The sequence below is a fragment of the Coenobita brevimanus genome, chromosome 78 (assembly GCF_032717465.1).
Source record: "Coenobita brevimanus isolate Jiangsu-jjx chromosome 78, ASM3271746v2, whole genome shotgun sequence".
NCBI lineage: Eukaryota > Metazoa > Arthropoda > Malacostraca > Decapoda > Coenobitidae > Coenobita > Coenobita brevimanus.
In genome coordinates this window covers 5,286,721-5,314,714 of record NC_137031.1, presented here as the reverse complement: position 1 = coordinate 5,314,714, position 27,994 = coordinate 5,286,721, and the positions used below count along the sequence as shown (strand labels likewise).

At 41.4% G+C, this 27,994-nt stretch overlaps 1 protein-coding gene across 1 annotated transcript in view; it reads right to left on the bottom strand.

Annotated features, from left to right (window-relative positions):
• Positions 1-26,205, bottom strand: part of LOC145408645 (organic cation transporter protein-like) — a 33,043-nt gene extending 6,838 nt beyond the window's left edge. The window contains exons 1-7 of the mRNA XM_080279329.1: positions 26,140-26,205; positions 21,621-21,819; positions 20,354-20,492; positions 15,674-15,785; positions 5,817-5,920; positions 5,420-5,574; positions 145-313 (exon numbers count right to left, since the gene is read on the bottom strand). Coding sequence (XP_080135455.1) covers positions 145-313; positions 5,420-5,574; positions 5,817-5,920; positions 15,674-15,785; positions 20,354-20,492; positions 21,621-21,819; positions 26,140-26,205 — 944 coding nt within the window. The remainder of the gene's footprint in view (positions 1-144; positions 314-5,419; positions 5,575-5,816; positions 5,921-15,673; positions 15,786-20,353; positions 20,493-21,620; positions 21,820-26,139) is intronic.
• Positions 26,206-27,994: the final 1,789 nt, after the last annotated feature.

The following is a 27,994-nucleotide window of genomic DNA, read 5'->3' as shown; positions in this document are numbered from 1 at the left end:
TAAAAGCGTATCAAAAGCTAATTCTTAATTGCATCTTGGACTAAATCGAGTATTGGACGATGAGAAGACGAGGAACTAAATACATGGCGAAGCCTAAACCCTAGAGGAAAACTTGACCCAAAAAAGAAAGATAAAAAAACTTACAAGAGAATGGGAACGATGAGAAGGCCGGGTATGTTTACTGCCAGTTGGAGCCATCGCCAGTCCCTGATGAGGTAGGCCACTCCGCCCCAAATCATAGTGCCGATCGTCCACGGGAAAGACACCAGCACGCCCACGATAGATCGGTACTTGGGTTCGCATACCTCAAGCGCTGTTTAAAAGTACGAGGGGTTTCGATGCAGCCAGGAGCAAATATTCTGCTTCACTCCTCTGCCAGCGTTGTCTCCTGCCTTCCATATCTTTCATTCCTCCCCAAACAACAGAGAGCATCTTTCCTTCTTCCATTCTTTCTCTGTTTCATTTTGCTCTCACTTCAGAATAATTCATGTAACACCGTCCCTTGCCTCACACGTCAGAGAAATGTCAACGAACTTTTGCTCATGGCTGGACGTATAGCTAAAATTGAGTGCGTGGAAGTGTAGATAACCTCTGTTGTTATTATTATTATTATTATTATTTTATCAATTTCTCCCATAATTTGTAAAGCACATAATGATGATGGAGTACGTCTCACCTTTTTGGATCTGCAATTTGGGATCTGTAGGCTACTTGGACTTGCACATACCTCTAGTGCTATACAGAGCACTAGTTTTCAAGAAACACATTACTAAAATTTTAATAGCTGAAAAGAACATAATGATCTGAGCAAGGCTGTTAATTCAGTGTAAGTAATTTAGAAGCGTGAACTGTTTAGCAACTTCACTCTGATGACCTTGTTTATTTTTTATTGAAATGTTCAACTTCAGATAGACCCCTCGTTGTGTAGAAGTTATTGGATTCTTCTTTGTGTGTGTGTGTGTGTGTGTGTGTGTGTGTGTGTGTGTGTGTGTGTGTGTGTGTGTGTGTTCTTACCTTACCTAATTGTATCTTTACAGGAATGAGTCAAGCTCGTACTGTCCCGTGTCTTAAACCATATTTATCGTACATATCCTTAAATTTGTGAATTGTTTTGGCACACACTATTTCATTCGGTAGTGCATTCCATTGATCAATTGCTCTGTTTGGGAAACTGAATTTTCTTACGTCTTTATCACCTCTCTTCTTATGCAGTTTTTTGCAGTGTCCTCTTGCTGATGCTTCTCCATATGTTAAGTAATCATTTATGTCTATTTTCTCCTTTCCTGATATGCACTTATATAGCATTATCATGTCACCTCTTTTCCTTCTCTCCTGTAGTGTTGGTAGATTCAGTTTATTTAGTCTTTCTTCGTAGCTTAGGTCCCTTAAGCTTGGTACACATCTTGTAGCGGCCCTTTGAACTTTTTCAGTATTGTATATATGCTTTTTGAGATGAGGACTCCAGACTACTGATGCATATTCCAGGGTTGGTCTAATGAATGATGTTATTATCCTTCTTAGCATGTCTTCATTTATGTATGTGAATGCTATTCTCATTATTTGCAAGCAGTGTATACATGTTCCGTACCTTCTCGCTGATGTGGACAGCCAGAGATAGTCTGTTATTGATAATCACACCTAGGCCTTTCTCTCTTTCTGATGTGTATAGGGTTTTATTTCCTAACTTATAATCCCAATCATGTCTTTTTCCACTTTTACCAAACTTGATTACATGACACTTGTCCACATTGAATTCCATTTGCCATGTACTACTCCATTCATGAAGTTTATTTAATTCTTCTTGTAGCTCTTTACAAGAGTCTGTGTTAGTAATTCTCCTTTGTATTTTTGCATCATCTGCAAACATATTCAGATAGCTCTCATTTCCAGTGTTACTGTCTATATCATTTATATACACTAAAAACATGATTGGTGCCAGCACTGAACCCTGTGGTACTCCACTAGTCACTTCTTTCCATGATGAGTAGTTTCCTCTTAGTACTGTCCTCATTTCTCTTTTTATGAGAAAGTCTTGCATCCAACAAAAAAGTTTCCCTCGAATTCCTCCTTGATGGTACAGTTTCCATAAAAGTCTTTGGTGTGGTAATGTGTCAAAAGCTTTCTTGAAATCTAAATAGATACTGTCCACCCATCCTTCCATTTCCTGTATTGTGTTTGTTACTCTGTCATAGTAGCTCAACAGATTAGTAACACATGATTTTCCTTTTCTGAAACCAAACTGTCTTTCTGTTATCATACTGTGTTCTTCTAGATGATTTACCCAAGCTTTTCTTATAAGTTTTTCTAATACCTTGCTTACAACACTGGTCAGTGATACTGGTCGGTAGTTGAGTGGATTTTGTCTATTTCCTTTCTTGAATAAGGGGACAATATTTGCTTTTTTCCAAATATCAGGTAGTTTACCTTGACTCAAGGATTTCTTGAAAATTAAAAATAATGGTTTACTTAACTCCTTTGCACATTCTCGTAATACCCAACATGAAATTTCATCAGGACCACTTGCTTTTCCTCTGTCTAATCTACTTAACTCCTCCTGTATTACTTTTTCTGCTATTTGTTTATCTGGTTGTATGTGTGGACATGTGTGTTCCACATAGTCCCTCTCAAAAGTTTTTCTTCTGTAAAAACTAAGTGGAAATTCTTATTTAGTGCTTCACAAATATCTTTCTCTTGTGTATAAGTGATTCCTTCGTCCGTAATGGATTGTATTATATCTTTTCCTTTGGTTTTGCTTCTGATATTGCTGTAAAACGGCTTTGGTTGATCACTATTTTTATTTATTATATCCTCCTCAGTTTTTGGGCTTCCCTCCTTATTCTTGTATAGTCGTTTCTTGCCTGTTTGTAATTATTATACGCCCTTTCACTATTGTGTCTTCTGTATCTATTCCACAACAAAACTCTTCTTTCTTTTGATATTTTACATTCTGTATTGAACCATTTCTGTATTTTCTTATCTGCTTCTTTGTGCTGTGGGATGTACTTCTGGACTCCTATATCATATAATTCACAGAATTTTCTATATACAGCATTTAAATCTTGTCCTCTAAGCTCATTTTCCCAATCAGCTTCTAAGAAATACTTCCTTAGGTCTTGATAATTTCCCTTTTTATAGTTTAGGTTCTTTTTGTAACTGTCATTGCTGTTTACTATGTCATATGCTATCCTGAAGTTAAAATTTAGTACTGCATGATCGCTTTTGCCGAGTGGAGGGTGATATATTAAACTGTCAATATCATTTTCTTGCCTAGTAAATATTAGATCTAGCACTGAAGGTATATCAAGTCCTCTTTTTCTGGTGGTTTCCCTCACATGTTGCGTTAAGAAAAACTCTTGTACGAGATCCAGGAGCTTTTGGTCCCAACAGCTTTCTTGGCTATTTATATCTAGAGTATTCCAATTTATATTTGTATTGAAGTCCCCAGTTAGTATAATTCTTTCCGATTTCTCTTCCATTTTATGTAGCAATGATCTTATACTCTGAATTGTACTCTCTGCCAGGTCCTCATATTCGTCTCTTTCCCATGTGTCTGATCTGGGTGGCATGTACAAATTAGCTACAATTACTTTACCTTGAGATGTGTCGATCTCTACTGCAATCAGTTCTACTTGTGATGGTATATCTAGTTTTATTTCCTTGACTTTTAGATTTTTCTTAGTTAATATTATAATTCTTCCTCCTTTTTTTAAATTTCTGTCTCTTCTCCATATGTTGTATTCCTCTAAGTTTAGTATGTCATTGGATATCCTTGGTGCTAATTTTGTTTCAGTTAGGCATATTATTTGTGGTTCATTTTCTCTGACATAATCATTCATCTCTAGTAATTTAGATACCATTCCATCCACATTTGAGTACATCAACTTTATCATCTTGTTTATATACTTGTCATGACATGGTTCTACTACCTTCCTCCTTTTTCTTCCATCCTGTTTGTGTACCACTTTCGTACTTGCAATCCTATTACTTTGTAAAAAAAATTTCTTCTCTTCTTCTGATCTTCCCTCATTTTTTGTTTTTGCTTCCTCCCTTTTCTCTTTCAGTAATTCCAGTTCCTCTTGTGTTAGGCATCTTTTTATCCATACATTTTTGAACTCCTCTTTTTCCATAAGATTCTTTGCATTTTTTAGTATCTCTTCCACAGTGTTTACACTCTGGAAAGTCACCTTTAGAGGTCTTGTCTTGCTTTTCTCGTATTTCCCTAACCTTTTGTGTTCCTCTATGTCTTTACTACAGATTTCCTCTGATACTTCTTTCAGTAAGTTCATTACATTTGTCATCTCCTTTTTGTCTCTTGTGATCTTGTTTTTAGCTTCTTCCTCTTCTATACCAGTGATTACTATTGATTTGTTTATCTCTACTGAATCTCTGACTAACTTTGGATTGTTTTGGATTATTCTTTTCACCTCCTTTTTAATGTTTTTTTTCCTCCACCCTTGTTTCTAAGTCTTACTTTACTTTCACCATTTCAGCATACGTGGTTTCTACATCATTTTTGTAGCTTTGCACAGCTTCATTCACTTGTGTTATCTTCTCCTCAATATCATTGCTCTGGTCAATAAGACTGCTAACTTGCCTAATTGTCTCTGTGTCATTTTTGAACTCTTCCATAACACTCTCATGATTGACTACTGTACTTGCCATTTCACTCATTTTCTTCCTAAGTGTACTCAATTCCACTGTTAGTTCACTGATGGTTGTGTCTTTCTTATTGGCCTCCCTTCCTAGTTTTTCTATTTCTTCCTTTTGCAAGTGCATCTGCTTCTTTATTTCATCAATTTCATTTTTGAAAGCCATTTCTAGTTTGTTTACACGTTCAACCAGTCTATTGTGAGTCTCTACTTAACTAGTTCTTGGTAGAAATCATCATTTTACTTTTTATCTTTATCCCTTTTCTTTTCCAAATTTGCTTTACTAAAGTATGTATCCATTTTGCAATACTTAAAGTGCAGAGCATGTACTTACAATCTCCGTGTTGTTGTAGTCTAAACAAACCTCAGAGATGACTCAACATATTCTTTTGTCTTGGTTCTATTTCCTGTTTGAACAAGTCTTGTTTAAACTTATTATATTTTTCCTTTTAATAATGAACAATTATTTAGTCTAACCTGGTACTGAGCTTGACTCATACAAAGATACTAATTTAGGTAATGCCACTGGCCGTGATGATTCGGCACGGAGCGCTGGCGTCGCACGTCTGCCCAGATTGAATGTGTGTGTGTGTCTGTGTGTGTGTGTTTTACCGTTTCAGTTCCAAAAGTCTCCTCCAAGTCTAGTAAACTTGTCTAGAGATAGAAAGAAAAATAATCAAATACGTCAAAGCAGTGAAGGAGTTATGATGACAATATACTGGTTCTAGGATTTCTAACAGGTAAATAACCTAATGGAGATACGGACTAACCGAGGATATAGCCAGTCTGAAGGATGGCAGGATGGATGAAACCGAGGATGAAACGGAAGGTGAGGATGGCCGGGAGGGAGGTGAGCCAACAGCTGGATATGGCGATGAAGAAATATGTCAGTACCCCCAGGCTTAGCGTTGTTTTCCGCCCGAACCTGTGTGTAAAGAAGAAGATGAATAAGATTTTTTTCCTCCATACCCACAAGGAGGAGAAAAAGAGTAAAAAAATGAAGAAGATCTACATTCTTACCTGTCTGAAACAACGTGTGCATGGGCGTACTGGATCACCGTTTTTTTTTTTTTTTTTTTTTCAATATTTAAGTCTGCCAATGAAAACACAAAAACACTGCTGGACGCATGTAAATAAGTAAAGCTTCACGTGGAACCGTGAGCTAACCTGTCTGACGTGAGGCCGTTGATGGGCGCCCCGACAAAGGTGCCAAACATGTAGAGGCTGTGGTAGGTGGGGCGGATGTACTCCCTAGAGCACACCAGATCGAACTGGCGGAAGAGGGGGACACAAATCAACTATACAGTAGTATTAGTAGCTGCAACTTGCAACCTCAGGCTCATGTGGATGTAAAGCCAGTGGACTGCAGGCTAAGGCTGCCCTTCTGCCGTCTGCAATCCCACTTTCAGGGGATAGCGAGGAAGCTGGGGTACGTTTGTATAAAGAGCTATATCGGTGCTGACACCTGAAGGCGTCCCTCTCCAGCACCACAAATCCAATGTGCTGTACATTATTAATACCTTTTATATACAGTTTGGTCCATACAGTATATAACGCTCCTTTTCCACTCTATTGGGCAATTTCTCGTGTGCTGCAGGTACGGTTAAGTCAGCATTATTACTGTCTACCTTGGGTCATTTATTCATATCCCTCTCTCACTGTCACACCCAGGCTCACACTAACAGACTAAGCCGTCCTCACAATACAGTAGATACCGCCATTTGAGTCTCTATGGAGTGCCACTTATGGACCACTCTGTATGTACATTTTTACACTCCATCTGATGAAGTCAGAGGAGGCTATTGTTATCACTGAGATCAACAACAATAGGTGGCATGGAAATTTCGTTTCCAGGCCAGAATTCAGAAGTATTCACCATAGAGTCATAAAATTTCATATAGTTATGTGTCCTTTTTGATAGGTGGAATGGTGAGTCTAAAGTAGTTGTTTTTTAATACGAAAAAGTAAAAAAAAAAAAAAATCTTGGAGACTTCACTGTGACTTGTGCAAGGAATCTGAAAGGCCCAATGGTGTAGAGATTTTGATCCTGGGCCAGAACTCAGAAAGTATTTGCTATAGAGTCATGAAATTTCACATAGTTATTTGTCTTATAGTGGACTTGTGCCTTTTAATAGACAGATTTTTTGGGGGGTTAGGATCAAGGAACCAAAGGTAGGAGCCAACAAAATAGTCCCTTCAAAAAAAAAAAAAAAAAAAAAAAAAAATGTAAAAGGGCCAAATTCAACATCTGTTCATTTCAAGATGCCTGGACACAATGCATTTGAAAGACTGGAGATCATACGAAGTAGTAAATACAGATAGAGGGAGACAGTTCCAGAGTTGACGTGTTGCATAAATGAAGGTCTGGGAGTAATAGATAACTGTTGCATTAGAGAGTTGGACAGAAAAGGGATGAGTGTTTGTTGCTAGATGGATACTACGTGCCCACCGTAGAGGTGGAGGGATGCAAGCAGACAGTTCAGAAGAGCAGTGACCATTGAAGTAGTGACAGAAAAGAGATAAAGAGGCAACAGTGTGATGAAGAGACAGAGATTGGAGGGAGCCAGTAAGAGGAGAAGAGCTAATGAGAAGAAAAACCTTTGACTCCACCCTATTGAGAAGAGCTGTATGCGTGGAGCCTCCCCACACATGAGAGCTGTACTCTACACAGGGGCGAATAAAACCCACATATAAAGTCAACAACTGTGCAGGGGTAAAGAAGATATTGAGTCGGCTTAGCACAGCTAATCTCTTGGAAGCAGATTTTACAAGAGATGCAATATGATATTTCCATGATAAATCTCGAGTGAATGAAACCCCAAGCATGTTGAAGGATGATGCAGGATTGAGCTAGATAGTATTAAACATTAGTGGGTACTCCTTTGGAAGATTGTGTCTGGTTGATAGGTGAAAAAACTGAGTCTTTGATGCATTAGAAACAAGAATATTTTTACCCCAGTCAGAGATATGAGCCAAGCAAGACATTAGGTGTACAATAGCCTCATCCCTTGTTTGTTTAAGTAACTGCTGAGATGGACATTGCGGGAACTGAATGGAAAGGTTATGAGTGGAATCAGCAATGTACAAGTGGATAGGGTTAGATGTACAGTTTAGAAAATCATTGATGAATAAAAGGAAGAGAGTCAGTGATAGGACAGAAACGATGGCCATCTACAACAGTGGCTATAGAAAGACCAGAAAGATGAAGGCACAGATAGAAGGATAGAAACCGTACGAGGGCAGTTTGGAAATTAAAGAATTATCCCAGACTCGGTCGAAAGCCTTTGAGATGTCAAGTGCAATGGCAAGCTTTTGCCAAAGTCCTGGAAGGAGGATGACCAGGAGTCTGAAAGGTAGGTGAGTAGATCGCCAGTGGAGCGTCCCTGACGGAACCCATACTGACGGTCAGAAAGAACATTGTGATAGGAAAGATGCTTTAAAATTTTTCTGTTAAGAATAGATTCGAAAACTTTTCACACGATGTTAAATCATTTGGACGATAGTTAGAGGGTTGGGAATGGTCACCCTTCTTTGAGACTGGCTGAATGAGAGCAAACTTCCAGCAAGAAGGATGGGTACAAGTTGAAAGACAATGGCGAAAGAGTTTACCTAGGCAGGGTGTAAGCAAAGAAGCACAGTTCTTGAGGACAACAGAAGGGACTCCATCAGGCCCATATGCCTTGTTAGCACTGAGGCCAGTGATAGCAGAAAATACATAAGCTGAAGGAATTTTAATGTCAGCCATGAGGAAGTCAGAGGGGGGAAGTGATGGGGGAAAAGCACTGGAATCATCTAAGATGGAATTGCAGGAGAAAGTCTGAACAAAATGATCTGTTTTATCAATAGAAGAAATAGCTACAGAGCCATCAGAGTAGATAAGAGGAGGGAAGGATGATGAGGTAAAGTTGTTAGAAAGGTTTTTGGCAAGGTGCCAGAAGGAGCAGGAAGAATTCGAAATGGAGAGTTGAGAGCATTTAGTATGGATGAAATTATTTTTAGCAGAGCAAAGAACAGACTTAGAAGATTCTGGGCAGAAACATAAAAAAGATGTGATCTTTCATAGGCCCTCTCCTTGCTGCAGACAGCATTAGAACAAACGTGATTAAACCAAGGCTTTCTTAAATTAGTCAGAGGATATGAGAGAGAAATGTATGTTTCCATGCCCGAGAGAATAACGTCCATAATGCGCAGGGCACATTCAGATGGCTCCCGGCCACAGAAGCAATAATCCTTCTAGGGAAAATCAAAGAAAAACTGCTTCAGGGCCTCCCAATCTGCAGCTCCAAAGCGCCACAGTTAACATTTCTTTGGAGGGTCCACAGGCTGTACCGGAGTGAAAGGACATGTTAAGGTAATAAGGATGTAATTAAAGTAGCCCAACGGAGAGAAAAGATTAACAGTGAAATCGGAAGGATCAGTTGTAAGGAAGAGGTCAAGTATGTTGGAGCTCTCTCCAAGGTGGTCAGAGAAACAGGTAGGGTGCTGTACAAGGTGCTCAAGGTCATTAACGATAGAAAAGAAGTAGGCTTGTTCACCAGGTGGATCAGTGAATGGAAAGGAGAGCCAGAGGTGGTGGTGAGCATTGAAATCTCCTCGAATGGAGATTTCAGAGAAAGAAGAAGGGATAAAATGCTGCATCTTCAAAGTTTTTTTTTTAATAATGAAATTAAAAATAAAAAAAATGTAATTCTGAGAGATTTCAGTGTGACCTGTGCAAGGAATCTGAAGGGCCCAATGTATTTTTCTATCAAAATTTTGCAAATATTAAACCTAGGGGGCAGAAATTGTACGTGATAAGTGATTATACAAATATCCAAATATGTATGAAGTTTCATGACTGTACCTATTATGTAACCATAAAAAATGGCTGCCTAAATGAAAAAAAAGCACGAGTCATAATTTCTTCATGTCAGCTCATAACTTTATTAACATGGATAAACTTCTGAAATTTTTAAGTTATAATTCCTATTTGTTATATCGAGGTGGGGGGAGGTAAGGGCAGTTATGTGCTTAGGTGTGCAGGGAAATGGGCAGGGGGGTATGTGCTTTGTCAGGTGGAATGTTGCAACAACATAGTGCTGCGCATATATATATACTGTATGTGGTAGGTGGGGGTGCCCATCATCCATCCACTTGGTGTAGTGATACCCTGTTTTGGGGGGGAGTTCCACACTGAGTGGCAAGGCAAATGAATTCTTGAAATCAGGAAAGCATTTACAACGTGGGGTGGTAACCTTATAACCAACCAACACGTGTTCCAAATGCAACAACAAGTGGCGGAGAGCTAGTGCCCCTCACCGGAAAACAACTAACTAAAAATACAACATGAAGCCTCGGACAAGGACTGACCAAAAGATGACAACTAAGGACCGAACAAAGGACTTGGTATGGATAGCTACATGTAATGTAAGGGGTGCGAATGATGAGGTGAAAGAGAGTGAGATTGTACAGGTGCTTGAGGGTGCGAAAGTGGATGTATGTGGATTAACTGAAACTAAAAGGCCAGATGAGAGTGTGAGAGAATGGGAGTATGGATGTGGTATACTGTATGTGCGGAAGTAGGTGAGAATGAGACGGCAAAAGGAGTGTGTATTGTTGTGAGTAACAGATGGAAGAAAAATATAAGAGAGTATGGAGCAGTTGGCTCAAGGATTGTGTGGATAAGAGTGAAAGTTGGACTACAAATGTGGGCGATTGTGTGCGTGTATGCACCGACACAAGATCGTGTAAGCAGAGTGAGAGAAGAGTTCTGGACAAATGTGGAAGCATGCTTGGAAAAGTTTGAAAGGAATGAGAGAGTGTTTTTGACTGCAGATATGAATGGAAAAGTAGGGAATGTGAAGGTAGATGGAATAGTTGGTGAGTGGGGTGTGCCTGCAGAGATGGATGAGATTAGCATTGCTTTAGAGGAAATTTGTGCCCGGGGGGGGGGGAGTTGGTGATAGCTAATACCCTCTTCAGGCATAAAGTGATCCACAGGTATACATGGCGAGTGATGAGAAGGGTGGATGGTGAACTGAATGAAAGAAAGGCAATGATTGATTATGTGTGTGTAGGTGAAAGGATGAGGTGTGTGATGGATGCAAGAGTATATAGAGGTTGGGAGAGTGGACTTTCGGACCACCACTTGCTGGTGGTCAGAATCAAAGTCCAAACAAAATGGAGAAATAGAAGAAGGGAACGACAGGAGGAAATATTTCTTACAAGGAGGGTAGAAAAGTTACAAGAGGATGGAATAAAGGCAGAATATAAGAGGGAAGTGAAGGGGGAATTAGATAAAAATAGATTGGAGCAGTTGGGGGACGTGGAAGATGTTAGATATTCACAGAAAAAAATCTGTGCAGCACGTGAGGTGGTGTGTGGGGTGAATAGAAGACGAAAGGGGATGCAGGGAACAGCATGGTGGACTGAAGAGTTGAGAGAGGCTGTGGCACAGAAGAAGAAAGCATACAGTTAGTGGATGAGAAACAGGGGCATTGAAGAAGTTGAGAGACGGAAGAGAGAGTTATATGTAGAGAGGAAGAGAGAGATAAAGAGATAAGTGAGAAAGAGTAAGAAGAGAGTGGATGAGGAATTTGGAAAGAATTTAAGTGTAAACTGGAGGGAATGTAAGATGTTTTGGAAAGAGTTAAAGAGAGTTAGACAGGGTGTACACTCACCTCTGCAATCCAGACTTCTATGTGGTCAAAAGGGGCAGAAATGAAGTCACTAGTGATGACCACTGTGTGCTGGAATGGTCGGGAACTCAGACTGACGGAGACTCTCTCCCACTAGCGGTCTCTTCGGTTGCATTTAATACTTTTTAAGTGGTCAAGTTAAGAGTGGTAGCATGCCAAAATGATGGGGTCAGTCTCCAACTCGGCCAACCCAAGCCCAACTTTCGCAGTTTCCCCCAAATGTTTCTAAGGTTACACATTAACTCGCCGCATGCCAGTGCCAATTTAAAACGGTCTGACATAATGCCGTGCCCAGTGTCAGTGCCGTTTTAAAACGGTCTAAAATAAAAAGCTTCACTGTGACCGCATTTTTCAAGATTCGCGGGTAAAAATTGACAGGTATGTAAGGAAACTGTTTCGTCTACCATCCCCCAGCCTGTCAAGGCCATACACTCACTCGCTTCCCCCCTCATGCTCGCTCTGCCTCACTCTGCCTGTGTTCCTCACCCAGTGCTGTACATAGTGAAGGGATTTTGTAAATATTTTCATGTAAGTGTAAGTTGTAAATATTATCTTGTAAGTGTAAGGACTATATAGTGAAGTCAAGTTGTAAATACCTTCTTGTAAGTGCCAGGACTGTACGTAATGAAGTCAGGTTGCACCTATATTCAAGTAAGTGTAAGATAATGCATTCACATTGAGAAAGACACGCAAATTGTGATAGACACTGAAGAAATAAGTGATCAGAAAAGGGTACTGAACATGGCTATACCTTCCCAGCATAAATACCTGAGTATATCTTACATAGAAAACGGCTTTCTTTCACGTATGTGGTGAGCGTGAGAGAGTGACTATACCTGTACACGAATATGCAGGACTCAATAAAACTCATTTTCGAGCCTCGATGAGCATTTTAATGGCGAAATTCATTGTTTCCACATCAAAATCTATCATTTTAGCCAAAAAAAAAGGTTGAAAATGGCTGGCACTGGGGTGACCCAGAGGGCTAAAAATAGCCGGCACGCGGTGGGTTAACAAACTACTAGGTAAGCTCTATACCACCAGTTCTCAAGGATTATACAAACAGTAAAGTTCGAGTGGGAGGAAATATGTATTAACAAACCCCCCAAAAAGGGCAGAAATCTTCCCATCTACAAGTCTTGCAGAATAATCCTGAATTAGTTGGCACATTACTCACATCATATGGCCCTAATATCAAAATCCAAAAAACTTAGCTCCTTTGTCCCAAATTCAGCCCAATATGGCGCTCCATAATAGTCCTTCTCAGCCCATAGTTCACTGGTCCAATCTTCTAATATTCTCGTCTTCCACACCGGACCTTGACCTCCACACTGGGACTCTGACTCACTCAATGAGACTGACCTCCACACTTAGACCCGCTAGAAATTAATATGTACAATGAATAACTACCCTTCCTAATGCAAGTAATCCCTTCACATGATCAAGAAATTCTCATAATAAAGTAACACGAGTTACAACACTCGGCATTTCAGTTAGAAATGGAATAACACATGGCACTAGAGACACATAGGTCTGCTCAAAATAATACTTATTGTAAGGATAATATAGAAATACCATAACAAATAAGCATGAATAACTCTAACTCTAACCATGAAAAACATCACTGCATCGAAATCATTGTGCCTCACAAAGTAACTACGTGAACATTAACTCATAACACAGCCCTAAAAAGTACTGAATTGCAAATCATCCCAACACGTATTAATAAACAATTCACAGTTCCAGGACACCTGATATTTGGCCTACAAAAATCACATATTTATTTGAGGCTCAGACAGAACTATGCAGCTAGTATTTTCGTATTCCAGTTACACACTAAATAATAATATAAAGTACAGTACACAAATATATGAGAAATACCTCACTATCCAGCTCAAGAAATGCAAGGAAGGTGAACGGGAACACAGACTCGCTTCTCCAAAGACTAGTGGCGTCACCTCGCGTGATTGTTACACACTTCTGAATTCCTGGGGGGGGGGGGAAGGAGGATGACGACAGTACCGACTATCTGCCACGTTTCAGGGCCGGTGAGCAAGTGAAACACTCCGGTTTTCCGTGGTGGAAAGGGGGAAGGGGGGGATGACGGCTTACGCAATTTAAAATTTTCGTTATTAGAGACTCGTGATAGAATCAGTGTGATGCCTTTCCCTGCTACAGGCGATTACCACCCAAAAATTAGATTCCGTTGTTACAATAATTACTTTACAACAATCTCGATACACTTGCATTGAAAATAAATAAGAATCATCGTGCCTTACATCCCTTTGTGCATGCGTACCTTATCCTGGATTACGTGACCACAGGCATATATTCACTTGAGTTTTTATATTAGAGACTTAATACTAGTAAATTACAATAGGAAAATAATTGACTTAGCAACTAGGTAACTTAATCTACGTTCTGATCACGTTCGCATGGAAACAGCTACACCTCGGCCCCGCTCTCTCACTTAACCGAACTTTTGGTCGTAAAATAAACTACATACAACTCATTATCACTTCTGGGCACTACAAGGATGCCAAAGAAGCTAACTGGGGAGTAAAGGATAAAAATGGTAGATTACTAGTGAAGAAGGGAGAAAAAGTGAGGAGATGAAGAGAACACTTCAATGAATTGTTCAATCTAAAGAATAAAAGTAATGCAAGTATTAGCGACTGGGGAATGGCTGGGAGAAGGAGGGATGTGAGAAGAGAGAAAGAAATCAGTAGGATGGAAGTTGTGGAAGCAATAAGAAAGTTAAAATGGGGAAAGCCCCAGGAATTGATGAAGTGTGTGGTGAAATGCTGAAGCATGGGTGAGAGATAGTAGTAGAATGGATGTGGAAGATGTGCAGATTGGCCTGGGAGGAAGGCAGAGTCCCGGAGGATTGGAAGTCAGGTATAATTGTTCCCCTGTACAAAGGGAAAGGGGGAAAAAGGAAGTGTGTGGTAATCATAGGGACACCTGCCTTCTTAGTGTAATAGGAAAAGTATATGGTAGGATACTTACTGACAGAGTTAGGGAAATAACAGAGGAATTAGTTGGAGAAGAACAGGGAGGTTTAGGAAGGGAAGAGGTTGTGTGGAACAGATATTCATTTTAAGATCTTTATTGGAAAAGTTTCTAGAGAAGCGAAAGGAGTTGTATGCAACTATCATGGATTTGGAGAAAGCATATCACAGGGTGGATAGACAAGGATTGTGGAAAGTATTAAGAATATATGGAGTAGATGGGAAGTTGTTGAATGCTGTGAAGAGTATGTATAAGGGTGCAAAGGCTGCAGTGCATATGGATGGTGAACTGAGTGATTTTTTATTTTTGAAGGTTGGATTCAAACAAGGATGTGTCATGTCTCCATGGTTGTTCAATCTACATTGTATGGATGGGGTTATAAAAGAGATAAAGGCAGGGTAGTGGAAGTTGTAGTGGTCCTAGTGAGAGAGGGCAGTGTTTGGAAACTCCCTGTAATATTGTTTGCAGATGATACCGTGTAGTTAAGTGAAGAAGACAGGGAACTGCAAGGCTTGGTGGATGAGTTTGGGAGAGTGTGTAAGAAACGGAATCTAAAGGTGAATGTAGGAAAGAGTAAAGTTATGGTCTTCGAGAGAAGTGAAGTTAGTGAATGTACAGTGAGATTGAATGATGAGGAAATGGAGAATGTGAGTAAGTTTAAGTACTTGGGTAGTGTGATGAGTAAGGATGGAAGTTTAGAGGGTGAAGTCCTTGAAAGGGTGCAGCAGGGAAGAAAGGTTGCTGGTTCCTTGAAAGCAGTAATAAGAAACTGGGAAGTGAGCATGGAAGTGAAAAAGCTACTACATGACAGTATTGTGATACCAACTCTAACGTATGGAAGTGAAGCTTGGACCTTGCTGGAGGGACAGAAGTCAAGAGTAAGGGCAGTGAAAATGAGTTATTTGAGTGGAGCATGTGGAGTCACATGGAGAGACAGGCTGACAAATGAGGAAGTGAAGGAGCGATGTCGTGTGGATGTGGATGTGATAGGAAGAGTTAGAAGAAACACATTAAGGTGGTTTGGTCATGTGGAGAGGATGGAGAGTGAGTAATTGATGAGGAGACTGTATGTGAGGTGGAGGGGGGGAGAGGGAGGGGAAGGCCAAGGATGAAATGGAGGGATGGAGTGGAGAGGTATATGAAAGTGGGGGGTATGAGCTGGGAGCACGGCAGTGAAATGGCGGGGGACAGAGCGACATGGAGGCGATTTGTTTGTGTCTACCCCTTACGGGATCAAGGCATCAGGCTATATATATATATATATATATATATATATATATATATATATATATATATATATATATATATAATGCAGAAGAGTGTGTACTGTAGTACCTGGGAGGTGAGGGTGAGGGTGTAGGTGGAGTTGTCATATATCCAGTCACTGCAGGCCTTCTCCTCAAACCCGCCTCCTTCAGTGTCATTCGTGTAGTAGCGGCAGTTGTTTCTGGAATGGCAGAGTTGCATTTAGGCTATCTGTACTGCCATAAGCTTTAGCAGAATTTATCAAGAAGTATTTATCAAGGTGAACCAAAGGGCTATACAACCTTCATTCACCATGGAAAAAGTTAGATAGTCCCTAAATAAGCCAACTACAACCTTTAGTATTTCGGCAGCGACAGGAGATAGGTAAAGGGTTCACAGAGGACTGTCACTTATTTGATTCCTTAAATACGACGACTTTTGTCTTTTTCTTTTTGGTTGCTCTTCTTTTTCTGAGACATACCATCAACACTCAAGCTATTATTGAAGAATTCTGGATGTTGTGAAGTACTCTCATGTTTGTATACATTACGAGAAATAGCCATAAATCCCCTTCTTGGCCAAATCCCTTAACGGGAGAAACAGACAAAAAAGGAGGCATTAGGAAAAAATATATATTCCAATTACTACAGTGACGCTTCATTAAGGTAATTCTAAGCTTCATGTAGATTATATTCAGCTGTGAAGTGGCTTGTGAAAACATACAACCACCACTAATCCCACCAAGACTAATGTGTTGTCTGAAGCGATACAGAATTTCCTAATGGCTGCAGATATTTAAACAAGTCATCAGCATGAAGGAATCAAAAGTTGAAAACAAAGCAAATGTTATTCGTTTTTGAGAGAAACAAGAAATTGGGGGGGGGGGGAGGCTGAGGAATGTTTGGAACAGAATGTCAGGGAAATATATACAAAGAGAATGATATATTGACATCAGCGGAAGAGAAAGAAGAGGATGTATAAAAGAAGGAAAAGAAGATGCAGGAAAAATGGACAAAGAGATCGTACGCTGTACATGTACGATAAGCTTCAAGGGGAGAGAGAGAGAGAGAGAGAGAGAGGAAGCAATATGGGTATCAAAGGTATAAAAGTAAATCTTAAAAAAAAAAAAAAATAGGGAAGGTAGAGGACAGCCTTAAGAGATCGAAGGGTGTCTGCGGGAACAAGGAGGTAGACTTTTTAAAGCCTTATACAGCGAGATCTGTATTAATATTTCACACGTTTGCACTCGCCTTCACAAAACAGAAAACACACGAGAATTTTTATTCCTGGCAGGTCAACGGTGAATGAGTTACTGTACATACATCGGAGTTGAAATGATGTGATGTATATATGTATGTATGTATGTATGTATGTAACCTAGGGATCTCTTAGCTGAATGGTTACATGAAATCATAAAGTGGGTAAACAGGTTTTTAGAAAAGGACTTAATCGAGATTCAGCTGTATAATGTGTAGCTTTAGGTTAGTCTTTGGGATTTTCATTATATAGTCAAGTGACACACGAAGCTGGCCGCCAATACACACCTTCAAAGTATGAAACTATTTAATGAGCCAGCTTACTACAGCATCATTTTTTACGAATGGTACGACTATATTTTCATGATAAGTTCGCTTACAATATTTATTAAAGCATCCCTGACTTCCCAGCGACTTCATCAACTCTTCCTGTCTGCATATATAACTATCCTTCATGTTAGACCCTGTGACCGGAGAGGGGTGGAGGTGTGGGTGGGGTGGAGTGAGGGTCAGGGTTGGGTTGAGCTGGGGTAGGGTGGAATGGGAATCGGGTAAGGCGGAGTGAGGATGGGGGTGGGGATGGGGGTGGGGATGCAGTTGGGGTAGGTGTAGGGTGAATTGGGGATGGGGGGATGGGGATAGAGTTGGGGTAGGTGTCGGGTGAAGTGGGGATGGGGGTGGGGGTGGAGTTGGGGAAGGTGTAGGGTGAAGTGGGGATGGGGTAGAGTAGAATGGAATTTGGGGTGAAGTGGAGTGGGGGATGGGGATGCAGTGGGAGTGGGTGATGTGATGGCAGTGGGAGTGGGGAAGAGGGTACAGTTGGAGTGGGGATGGGGGAAGGGGGGGTTGAATAAAGCCGAGGCAGAGGTCAAATAAGGTAACGTTAGGAACCCGTAACCCATATCGAGGAGGAGTTAACCCTTTGGATCCAGGAACATCTTGCTTAGTTCTTCTTACTATTTCCACCCGACCTTACGGGAGACTTTTCGACTGGAAGCGTTAGATACAGCCTTCATTAGCCCCTTCACTGCTAGATGTCTCCCCTTCATTAAAGATTATTATCTAGTGGTAGGAATAATGATGGAAATAATACAACCTCGAAGTGAAAGGGTTAATCTAAGTATCTCCGTCTTATCTCTTACATCACTAGGTTAAAATATGCATTTCTCTGTCTGTCCCTACCTCTATTATCCTATCGTCGTATCTGTAAGCTAAAATTCTCATTCCTTTGTCTATCCTTCCTTTTATTAATCTATCTGTGAGGAATCTAAGGAGAAATACCCTTCCTCTCTCTGTCTCTCCCTTTTTACCGTATCTGTGTCTTATCAGTCGCATATGTAGGTTCAAATAACTATTTCGCTTCTATCCCCCGGTGTTTGTAGTGGGCTGTAGTTCAGGTGTGTATCTTATGTCAACATATCTATCTTTTTTTTATGCAAATAAGAAGGAACCAAAGGCCAAGAGCCCGCAACCGATCCATCGAAGAAAAAACAAAAACAATACAACAGAGAACCAAATTCAAGATCCGTTCATTTCGAGATGTCAGGACACATTGCGTTTGATAGACTGGAGATCATAGGAAGTAGGAAATACAGAGGGAGACAGTTCCAGAGTTGACCTGTTGCATAAATGAAGGACTGGGAGTACCGGTTAACTCATGCATTAGAGAGCTGGACAGGAAAGGGATGAGAGTTTGATGCTAGACGGGTGCTACGCACCCGTCGTAGAGGTTGAGGGATCCAAGCAGACAGTTCAGAGGAGCAGCGACCATTGAAGTAGCGATAGAAAAGAGATAAAGATGCAACAGTGCGACAAAGAGACAGAGGTTGGAGGGAGCCAGTAAGTGGAGGAGAGTTGGTGAGATGAATAGCCTTTGACTCCACCCTATGGAGATTAGCTGTATGTGGGAAGCCTCCCCACACACGAGAGTTGTACTCTAAACAGGGGCGAATAAAACACGTGTATAAAGTCAACAATTGTATAGGGGTAAAGAAGGAACGGAGTCGGCTTAGCATACCTGATCTCTTGGAAGCAGATTTTACAAGAGATGCAATATGATTTTTCCAAGGTAAGTCCCGAGTGAATGAAACCCAAGTATGTTGAAGGATGATGCACGATTGAGCTGGATACTATTAAACATTAGAGGGTACTCCTGTGGAAGCTTGTGTTGGGTTGATAGTGTAAAAACTGAGTTTTTGATGCATTAAAAACAACAAGAATATTTTCACCCCAGTCAAAGATACGAGCCAAGTCAGACATTAGGTGTGCCATAGCCTCATCCCCTGTTTGTTAAAGTAATTGCTGAGATGGACGTTGCGGGAACCGAATGGAAAGGTGAAGGGTGGAATCATCAGAGTATGAGTGGATGGGGTTAGATGTACAGCTTAGGTCAGTGATGAATAAAAGGAAGAGAGTTGATGATTGGACACAGCCCTGAGGAACACCTCTGTTGATAGATCTAGATGAAGAACGATGGCCGTCTACAAAAGCAGCTATAGAACGACCAGAAAGGAAGCTAGGGATGAAGGCACAGATAGAAGGATAGAAACCGTAAGAGGGCAGTTTGGAAATTAAAGATTTATGCCAGACTCGATCGAAAGCCTTTGAGATGTCAATTGCAATGGCAAAGTTTTCGCCAAAGTCCCGAAAGGAGGATGACCAGGAGACTGAGAGGTAGGTGAGAAAATCGCCAGTGGAGCGTCCCTGACGGAACCCATACTGACGATCAGAAAGAAGGATGTGATAGGAAAGATGCTTTAAATTTTTTCTGTTAAGAATTGACCCAACAACTTTTGAGACACAGGATGTTAAAGCAATTAGATGATAGAGGGTTGAGTATGGTCACCCTTCTTTGGGACTGGCTGAATGAGAGCAAACTTCCAGCAAGAAGAAAAGGTACAAGTTGATAGACAAAGACAAAAGAGTTTACCTAGGCAGGGTGTAAGCACTGGAGAAAGTTCTTGAGGACAACAGGAGGGACTCCATCAGGCCCATATGCCTTGTTAGCATTGAGGCCAGTGATGGAAGAAAATACATAAGCTGAAGGAATTTTAATGTCAGCCATAAGGATGTCTGAGGGGGGAAGTGATGGAGGAACAGCACCGGAATCGTCTAATACATCTATTGACCTATCTACCTATCTATCTATCTATTTATCGGCTTGTCTATCCATTTATCTATTTATCCATGTCTCTTGCATGAACATACGTACACGGTGGTAATAATGGTGCCAGTGGTGTTGAAAGTGGTTCTGGTGATCGTGTATCCTCATTCTTATCTCATATATGTCTGTCTACCTGTCGACCTATCTACTGCTTAACTATCTACTTGTCTATGTACTCATGCCTGGAAAATTCAGTGTATGTATGTGTGTAAGTGGTGGTAATGTTTGTGCCGGAAAGAATGACGGTAGTAAAGGTGAGTGCTTACCCTTTATTTTCCTTATCTATCAGTCAATCTATCATTGAATCTATCTACCTATCAGTCTTATCTACTCATGCCTGGGAGTACATACACGGTGGAGGTACTGTTGTCGATGGGGTTAAAGGTGGTAGAGGTGAGTGTGTATTCATTATCGGGCGGTACGCAGGTGTGGTTGAGGGCAGGGGCTACGAAGGGCATGGACAGGACATTGGAGACGAGGATCATGTGCCCTGGGAGTAAAGACCATGGATAATATGTAAATAATTAGGGAATGCATGGATAAATAAGGTAAAATATAGGGTAACTAACGATGTGATAAATAGGTATAGTTAAGAGCAAGTGCTAGGAACATCATTTGTTTGATCCTTTGGAGTATATATATATATATATATATATATATATATATATATATATATATATATATATATATATATATATATATATATACCGTAAAATGGGGAGGGTGCGCACCTTTTTTTGAGTTTTTTTTACCTATGGGAAGAGTTATAGGAGGAAACTGAAAAAAAGTGAGACATGTTTTTGTTGTTTATTAATAGATCAACCTTTGGCACATATTGAAATGTTTCTGAAATTATTCATGTGGTAGGTAGTGAAAAAAAAAAAAATGGTTGCGCACTTACCCCAGGGTTGGGGGTAAGTGCGCATAATGTTGTTTTCTTTAAATTTCAGCACACTTAAGCATATTTGAACAATCCTATTCATCCCTTAAACGCATTATTTGTATTGTATTTGTATTATGTGCCACCTCACTGGCCATGCAGATGTAAAAAAGTACACACACGAGCAAAAAAGATGAAAAGAAAGAAAACGTAAGAAAACGTAAAGCATTTATTAACGCATGACGATGCTACACATTTCTGAAGCCTTAAAGGAAAGTTTGTCTCTAATAGAGGATGGCTCAGGCAAACACTTAACAATAGGAGTTACATCAGTGACCAAATGTCCTGATTTTGTGGCTGTATAAAGTATGAAAATTCACCTCCTGACACGTTGTAATCACGTTTGAACTACTTCGCTGACACTTCTCCACTTCCTTCCTTCCCTAGCACTTTTCCAACAAAATGATAGTCTGAATTTGCTTTTTTGCCAGTAAACTTCACAATAACATACAACCCCTCCTTTATTTCCTTGGTCTTGCTCTCTTTCTCAACTCCGCACGCTTCTCTTCCCTCCTTCTCTTTCTCTTCCTCTTCTCGATCCTCTTCTTCTCTTTCTTCTGCTTCTGATTCCTTCCCTGAACTTTCCTCATCATTATACTCTAGAAGAATCTCTGGCATGTCCACATCACTTGATGAAAGCTTCTCTTCCGGGATACTGTCCGACTTGGCTTCAGATACTCCCAGCTTCATTTTGGCGCCGGTTTTCTTCGTTTGCTGGCCAGAGGGACCTGTACCAATATGCAGGGATGTGTAGAAGTCGTGAAACCCTCTTGATGGGTTCTCCTGCTTTTACACGCCTGATAGGCTCAAACAGGTCCTCGGGGGAGTAACGGCGCTCCTGCTTGGGGTCTGTTTTTCTCACGTATGGTTGCACCATCTGTAAAAACATGAGAAATAAATTGCATTGACAGATAGATATTATAGTATTTGGATTGTTTTTGTTTTGTTATGCTCTACAGATCGAAAATGTAGGTTATAAGGCATGAACCAATTCATTTAGATAGCAATTTGTAGGCAATATCAGCATGTGCACGTTTACCCCATGAAAATTTGTGCAGTTACCCCACCAATCATTCATGACTCGCTATTCACTAATGCTTAGACCTAGCAACTTATAATTATAGCATAATCTACTGTACCTTAGAATATGCGCAATTAATGAGCCTAAATAGAGTACCCTAGGAATATTTATTGTTAGGTAACTTACCCTAAGTGTTCCAATGTAATGCTTCGTCCAAAATTTCCGTCAATGCTCCGTCCTCCCTGTATAAAGCCGTGGTGGTCACTGTTCTTGATAAAATGGTTGGGTAACACTTGTTAAAGTTGAACCAATGACTGCTTCGTATTCAAACTTTGAAAAATTAAGAAAATAAAATATCAAAACCTATTTTTGACCATTTTAAGAAATAACTTACTTAAGTGCGCACTTACTTCGTTGGGTGCACACTTGCCCCACCTTACGGTATATATATATATATATAGAGAGAGAGAGAGAGAGAGAGAGAGAGAGAGAGAGAGATTAACCCCTTTGCCCGCGTTGATGCGTTCGTCGTCATATGGGTGTGGCTGCAACTATACTCGTTGATGCATTTGTCGCCATTTAAGCATACAAACCTTCGTCAGAGAAAACGTTTTTGGCCGATCGGCATCATTTCTGGAGGCGTCATAGTTTCCATGTCGCTCATCAAAAGGAAGGAGTTGGCAACTGTGGGGCCTGAGATGCGTGGCAGCCTAGACAGGTTGATTAGTTCCACATCGGCTGTCGGGGGAGAAGGTAGCGAGCGGCAGGCCTTTTATATCGTACTTTATTTACCCCCATCCCTGGCGCACGACATATTCCACTATACCAATAGTGTTTGTGTTTACTTTTTGGGCACTATTGTGATTAGATTTGGTGTTTGCAATAGGGAATTAGGTTTTGGTGAATCATTCCTGGCCCGTGTCAACCGTTGGCCCAATGAAGATGTGCTAGGCTGTTTCGGCTGCATGGATTCCTCAACTGGTCACTATTATATTAGCTTGCAACCCCACAGCTGATTACCAATTTATATATCAACTTAGACGTGACCTCTCTATTCCATGCAAGGTTATAACGTTGCGCCTGGTCGAAGTCAATTCCGGCTGACACACTCTACTAAAACGTCTTCACACACACTGGAGATGGTGGGAATCGGTGTAGAATCCTGATGAAGGATTCTAGAGGTAGCGTGTGCAGGTGAACTGAAACTGAGCAGATTAAATCTCTGCTTACTGGCCACAGAAAGATACAAATGCGACACAGAAAGCTCAGAGTTAATACGTCTCTCTCATTCTAATGATAAGTGTTCTGCTGTTAGCTGGCCGGCGTCCCCTTTAGGTGTGGCACTGAGGTCAACATATTCAGAGGTGCCAAACCCCACAGACAATTGGGATTTATACATGAATAGAAGCATCATACCTTTACCATGTACATTATACACCTCAATAAAGTAGCATTGATTACATTCAAGTATACCAACAAGATAAATATTTTTCCCAAGACTTTAAACATATATACAGTTTATATTTCTCTATCGCCTTCCCTTTACTCTAGTGTTTATGATAGAAATTGCTGGGCTCTGCAAGTCCTGATCGCCCATCCTTTCCATGCCACACTTTACAGAGAAATGGTGTTTGGTTGTTTATCATTCACACTATATTGCACATTGTTAATTATGAATAAAGAACTTTGTATGTAATATGTAACAATAGTGTGAAATTACAACTCGTCATGGGAAACGATGTTGGCACCAGAACAAGGCCTGCCCCGTTTTTTGCCGTATCCAAACAACTACGCTGCCTCTACCCTGCACCAAATGTAAGTATTCAACCATTGAACAATAGTGACAGTGAATCAAGTGAATATAATGTGCAATAGCTAGTGAGGAAGGACATGGTGAAATGTTTAGGAGAGGGAGGCAGGAAACCACCTTATGACATGGCGTTGACTTGAACGGAATATTTGCCAAGGTGTTGATGAAGTCCTTGTTTTATGCTGATATATGGTCGATAGTGTTATTGTGCAATAGATAGGAGTACAGTGCAACGGGTGTACGTAATAAAATATTGGCTAGGGCATGAGTCACGTATGCCTTACAGCCACAGCACACCATTGTCAGGATTGGAAAAATAGAGGAGGTTTATAGGGATATTTGATTATATCATATTGTTATATTTTTTCCATATGCATTTTTATGTGAAATAAAGCATGACTGCTATAGTGATATGTTTATCGTATGCTTGTGTGGATGAATGTAAACAATGCACCACGTGCTCATCAGAAGATATCATTTGTGATATTTAGGTATCGCAAATGTGACATACAGAGCACGATCATGTACTTTTGTGGTGAAATATACCGTATTTCTCATAAAATGATGGATTTGGTTATGTGTATTGAGAAATCAAAACGCAAACACTGCAGCATCTTTTGGTAAGGGAAACATCATGTGCTACACCTTAGTGCACAGGTAAGGGCCACATAATTGACCTACAGAAGATGTCCATGTACTTGTAGTGATGAAATATACTGTATAACTCATATATTGATCGTTTTGGTTTTGTTTTTTGTGAGAATGACGTGAAAGACTGAACCACGTGCTTGTAAGAAAGAGTGCATGTCTTACACCTGAGTTAGCACAAATGTAGCGAAATGCATGAGATACGTAAATTTAGATGGCGTAATATACAGTTTATCTCATAAAATGATGGGTTTGGTTAGGTGTAATGTGAAAAGAAAGTGAAGCAAACCACGTGATCATCTAATAATCATCTGCTACACCTTACCGCCCAGGTAGGGGCCACGTAATTGACCTACGGAAGACATGTATGTACCTGCAGTGGTGAAATATACCGTGTATCTCATATATTGATAGATTTGGCTGCATTTTATGTGAAAAGACAGTGAAAGACTGACCTACGTGCTCGTAAGAAAGAGTGCATGTCATGCACCTGAGTTAGCACAAAGGTTGCGAAATGCAACGCGAGATATGGAGTACATGCATTTACATTTTATTGGTGAAATATATTGTGTATCTCATAAAGTGATATATTTGGTTATGTTTTATGTGATAATAACATGAAAGACTGAACCACGTGTTCATAAGAAAGAGAATGTTTCGTACACCTGAGTTAGCACAAAAGTAGCGAAATATAACACGAGATACGGAACACATGCATTTACATTTTATTGGTGAAATATATTGTGTATCTCATAAAATGTTATGTTTTATGTGAAAATAACATGAAAGACTGAACCACGTGCTCATAAGAAAGAGAACGTCTCATACACCTGAGTTAGCACAAGGGTAGCGACACGCAGTGTGAGATATGGAACACGTGCATTTAAATTTTATTGGTGAAATATACTATGTATCTCGTAAATTGATAGATTGGTTATGTTTTATGTGAAAAGAACATGAAAGACTGAACCACGTGCTCGTAAGAAAGAGAACATCTCATACACCTCAGTTAGCACAAAGGTAGCAACATGCAACGCGAAATATGGAATACGTGCACATTTCATTGGTGAAATATACTGTAATTCTCCTACAATAATGGACTTGGTTATGTGGAATGTGAAATAAAATTGTAAACACTGCAGCATCTTCTCGTAAGGGAAACACCATCTTCTACACCTTAGCGCACAGGTAAGGGCCTACGGAACATGTGCATTTACATTTTAGTGGTGAAATGTACTGTGTATCTCATGTAAATGATAGATTTGGTGATGTGTAATGTGAAAAGGAAATGAAAGAGTAAAACACGTGCCCGTGGCCCGTACCTGTGTGCTAAGTCAGATGTAAGAGGCAGTGTTTTTCAAGGACATACACGCATATCATGAATCCTTGCGTTGTGCCAGTGTTGAGCAAAGTTCTTGGCTGGCTGTGAATAAAATATCTTGACTCCTTTATTTCAGCTCACACCCCTAGCACAGCATAGGACTACCTAGCCTAAGGTACCAGTCCCTTTGACAGCAATTCATTCTCCAGTTGGCTTGCAATGACATCAGTCTTGCAGAGATGAAACATGGGTTGCCACCAGACTAGTGGAAGAAGCTCCTTGACGAGAATGAGTCGGAGAGCAACATAAAGAACGACAGTTCTGGGGTGGAGGAGGTTGAGCTGACACCATCCGGTCAGCAAGAGGAGCTGCCCCGCCTCCTTCCTTCACGGGAGACCACACCACCATCATCGGCTGGTCCCACCGGAGAACACTTCCCACCTCTAGGACCTGCCAGTCTCATCGCTCACTTCGTCAGCTCCCAATCCTCAGTCCCCTCTCCCCCCTTTGGTGAGCCAGTGTCACCAGAAGCTAGGCCATCGTTCGTTGTGATAGCCCCTCCACCCGCATCTGCCATACAGGATGCTACGGCAACATCCTCACCGGCCAGGCCGAGGAGACTGATTTCCCCAGAGCCCTCTGTCTCGTCAGGCGTCCCCCCTAGACGATGGCACCATGGTCCGCTGCCTGGATATGGTGCACGTCCAAGGGGTCGGAGGTCAGGCCAAAGGGTGTCAACAGGCCAACCCGCTGCCACCGCCACTATTGCCAGGATCCTGGGTGGAGAAGTGGCCCGTTCACACCAAACCATGGGCCGTTCACTGGCTCCCCAGGGATCAAGGTGGATATTCCAACAACTCCCCTGCAGTTCTTCCAGCTCTTTTTCACACGGGAGTTGTTGTCATATCTCACCGTGGAAACCAAGCAGTACGCCACATTCCTGGGGACTCAGCTGGATGCCTGGTTCTCCTGCAATGAAGAGGAGATGGCCAAGTTCCTGAGATTATACCTTTTCTTGGGGCTCGTGCACATGCTGACCATCAGGCACTATTGGAGGAGCTCTGAGCTGCACGACTACCCTAGGGTCTGGTGGGCAATGAGTGGAAGGCGCTTCACCGCCATCCTCAAGCACTTCCACACCTTCAACTCGCTCGCCATACCCCGGGACAACCAAGATCAGCTCATCTGCATTCGCACGGTCATGGAGTACCTCCTTCAGCGGTTCCAATCAGTGTACCAATGTGAGGAGCAGCTCAGCCTGGATGAGGACTCTCTAGGGTGGAAGGGCCGGCTGTCCTTCTGCGTGTACAACCCCCAGAAACCCACCAAGTACTCCATTGAGCATAACATGTTGGCTGTGTCATCCTCAGGCAACATCAGGAACATCGAGGTCTACACGGAGGTGCAGCAGACCCTTGAGAACACTGTGTGGGGCCTCGTGGAACTGCTGAAGGACCAGGGCTACAAGTTGTTCATGGACAAATACAACAATTCTGTAGCCCTGTGCAAACTACTCTTCACTGCAGGCCTTTATATGTGTGGGACCCTACGGCTGCCTAGAGGAGCACCACATCAGCTGTAGGCCATCGCCAGAGCTAAGAGCCTGCCCGAGGGAGGCATGGCATACAGGCATAAGGACAATGTGCTAGTCCTGCTGTGGAAGGACAAGCTCATTGTGAACATGGTGTCCACCTTCCACACTGCCAACACTTTTCTGAAGAGGGTTAGAGGGAAGGTGCGGGATAATGACAGGCAGACATCCTATGTGGAGAAGGTCGTTAACAAGCCCGTCATTATGGAGGACTACAACATGTACATGGGTGGGGTGGATCATTTCAATCAGATGATCCAGTGCTTCCCCATCCAACTGTCAAGTGGACAAAGAAGATCACTTTCTACTTCATCCACATGGCACTCTTCAACATATTTGCCTTGTACAAAAAGTACAGATGCAAGACATTATCTCTCCTGGAAGTTGTGGAGCAGATCATCTACGATCTTCTGCATTTCTATTTAGAGGACTGTATAGCGTCTGGACACGTACTCCACCACCCCCCAGACCTACCTACCTGATGGCCAGCACCAGCAACACCTGGCACCCAGCAGGCACAGGCACCAGTGCCAGGATGGGCCCAGCCACCACTAGCACCAGCACTGCCTGCAGGATGACCACCACTTGCCCCATCACCAACACCAGCTCCACCTGCAGCAGGCCCATCACAGGTGCCATCATCACCACCAGCACTGCCTCC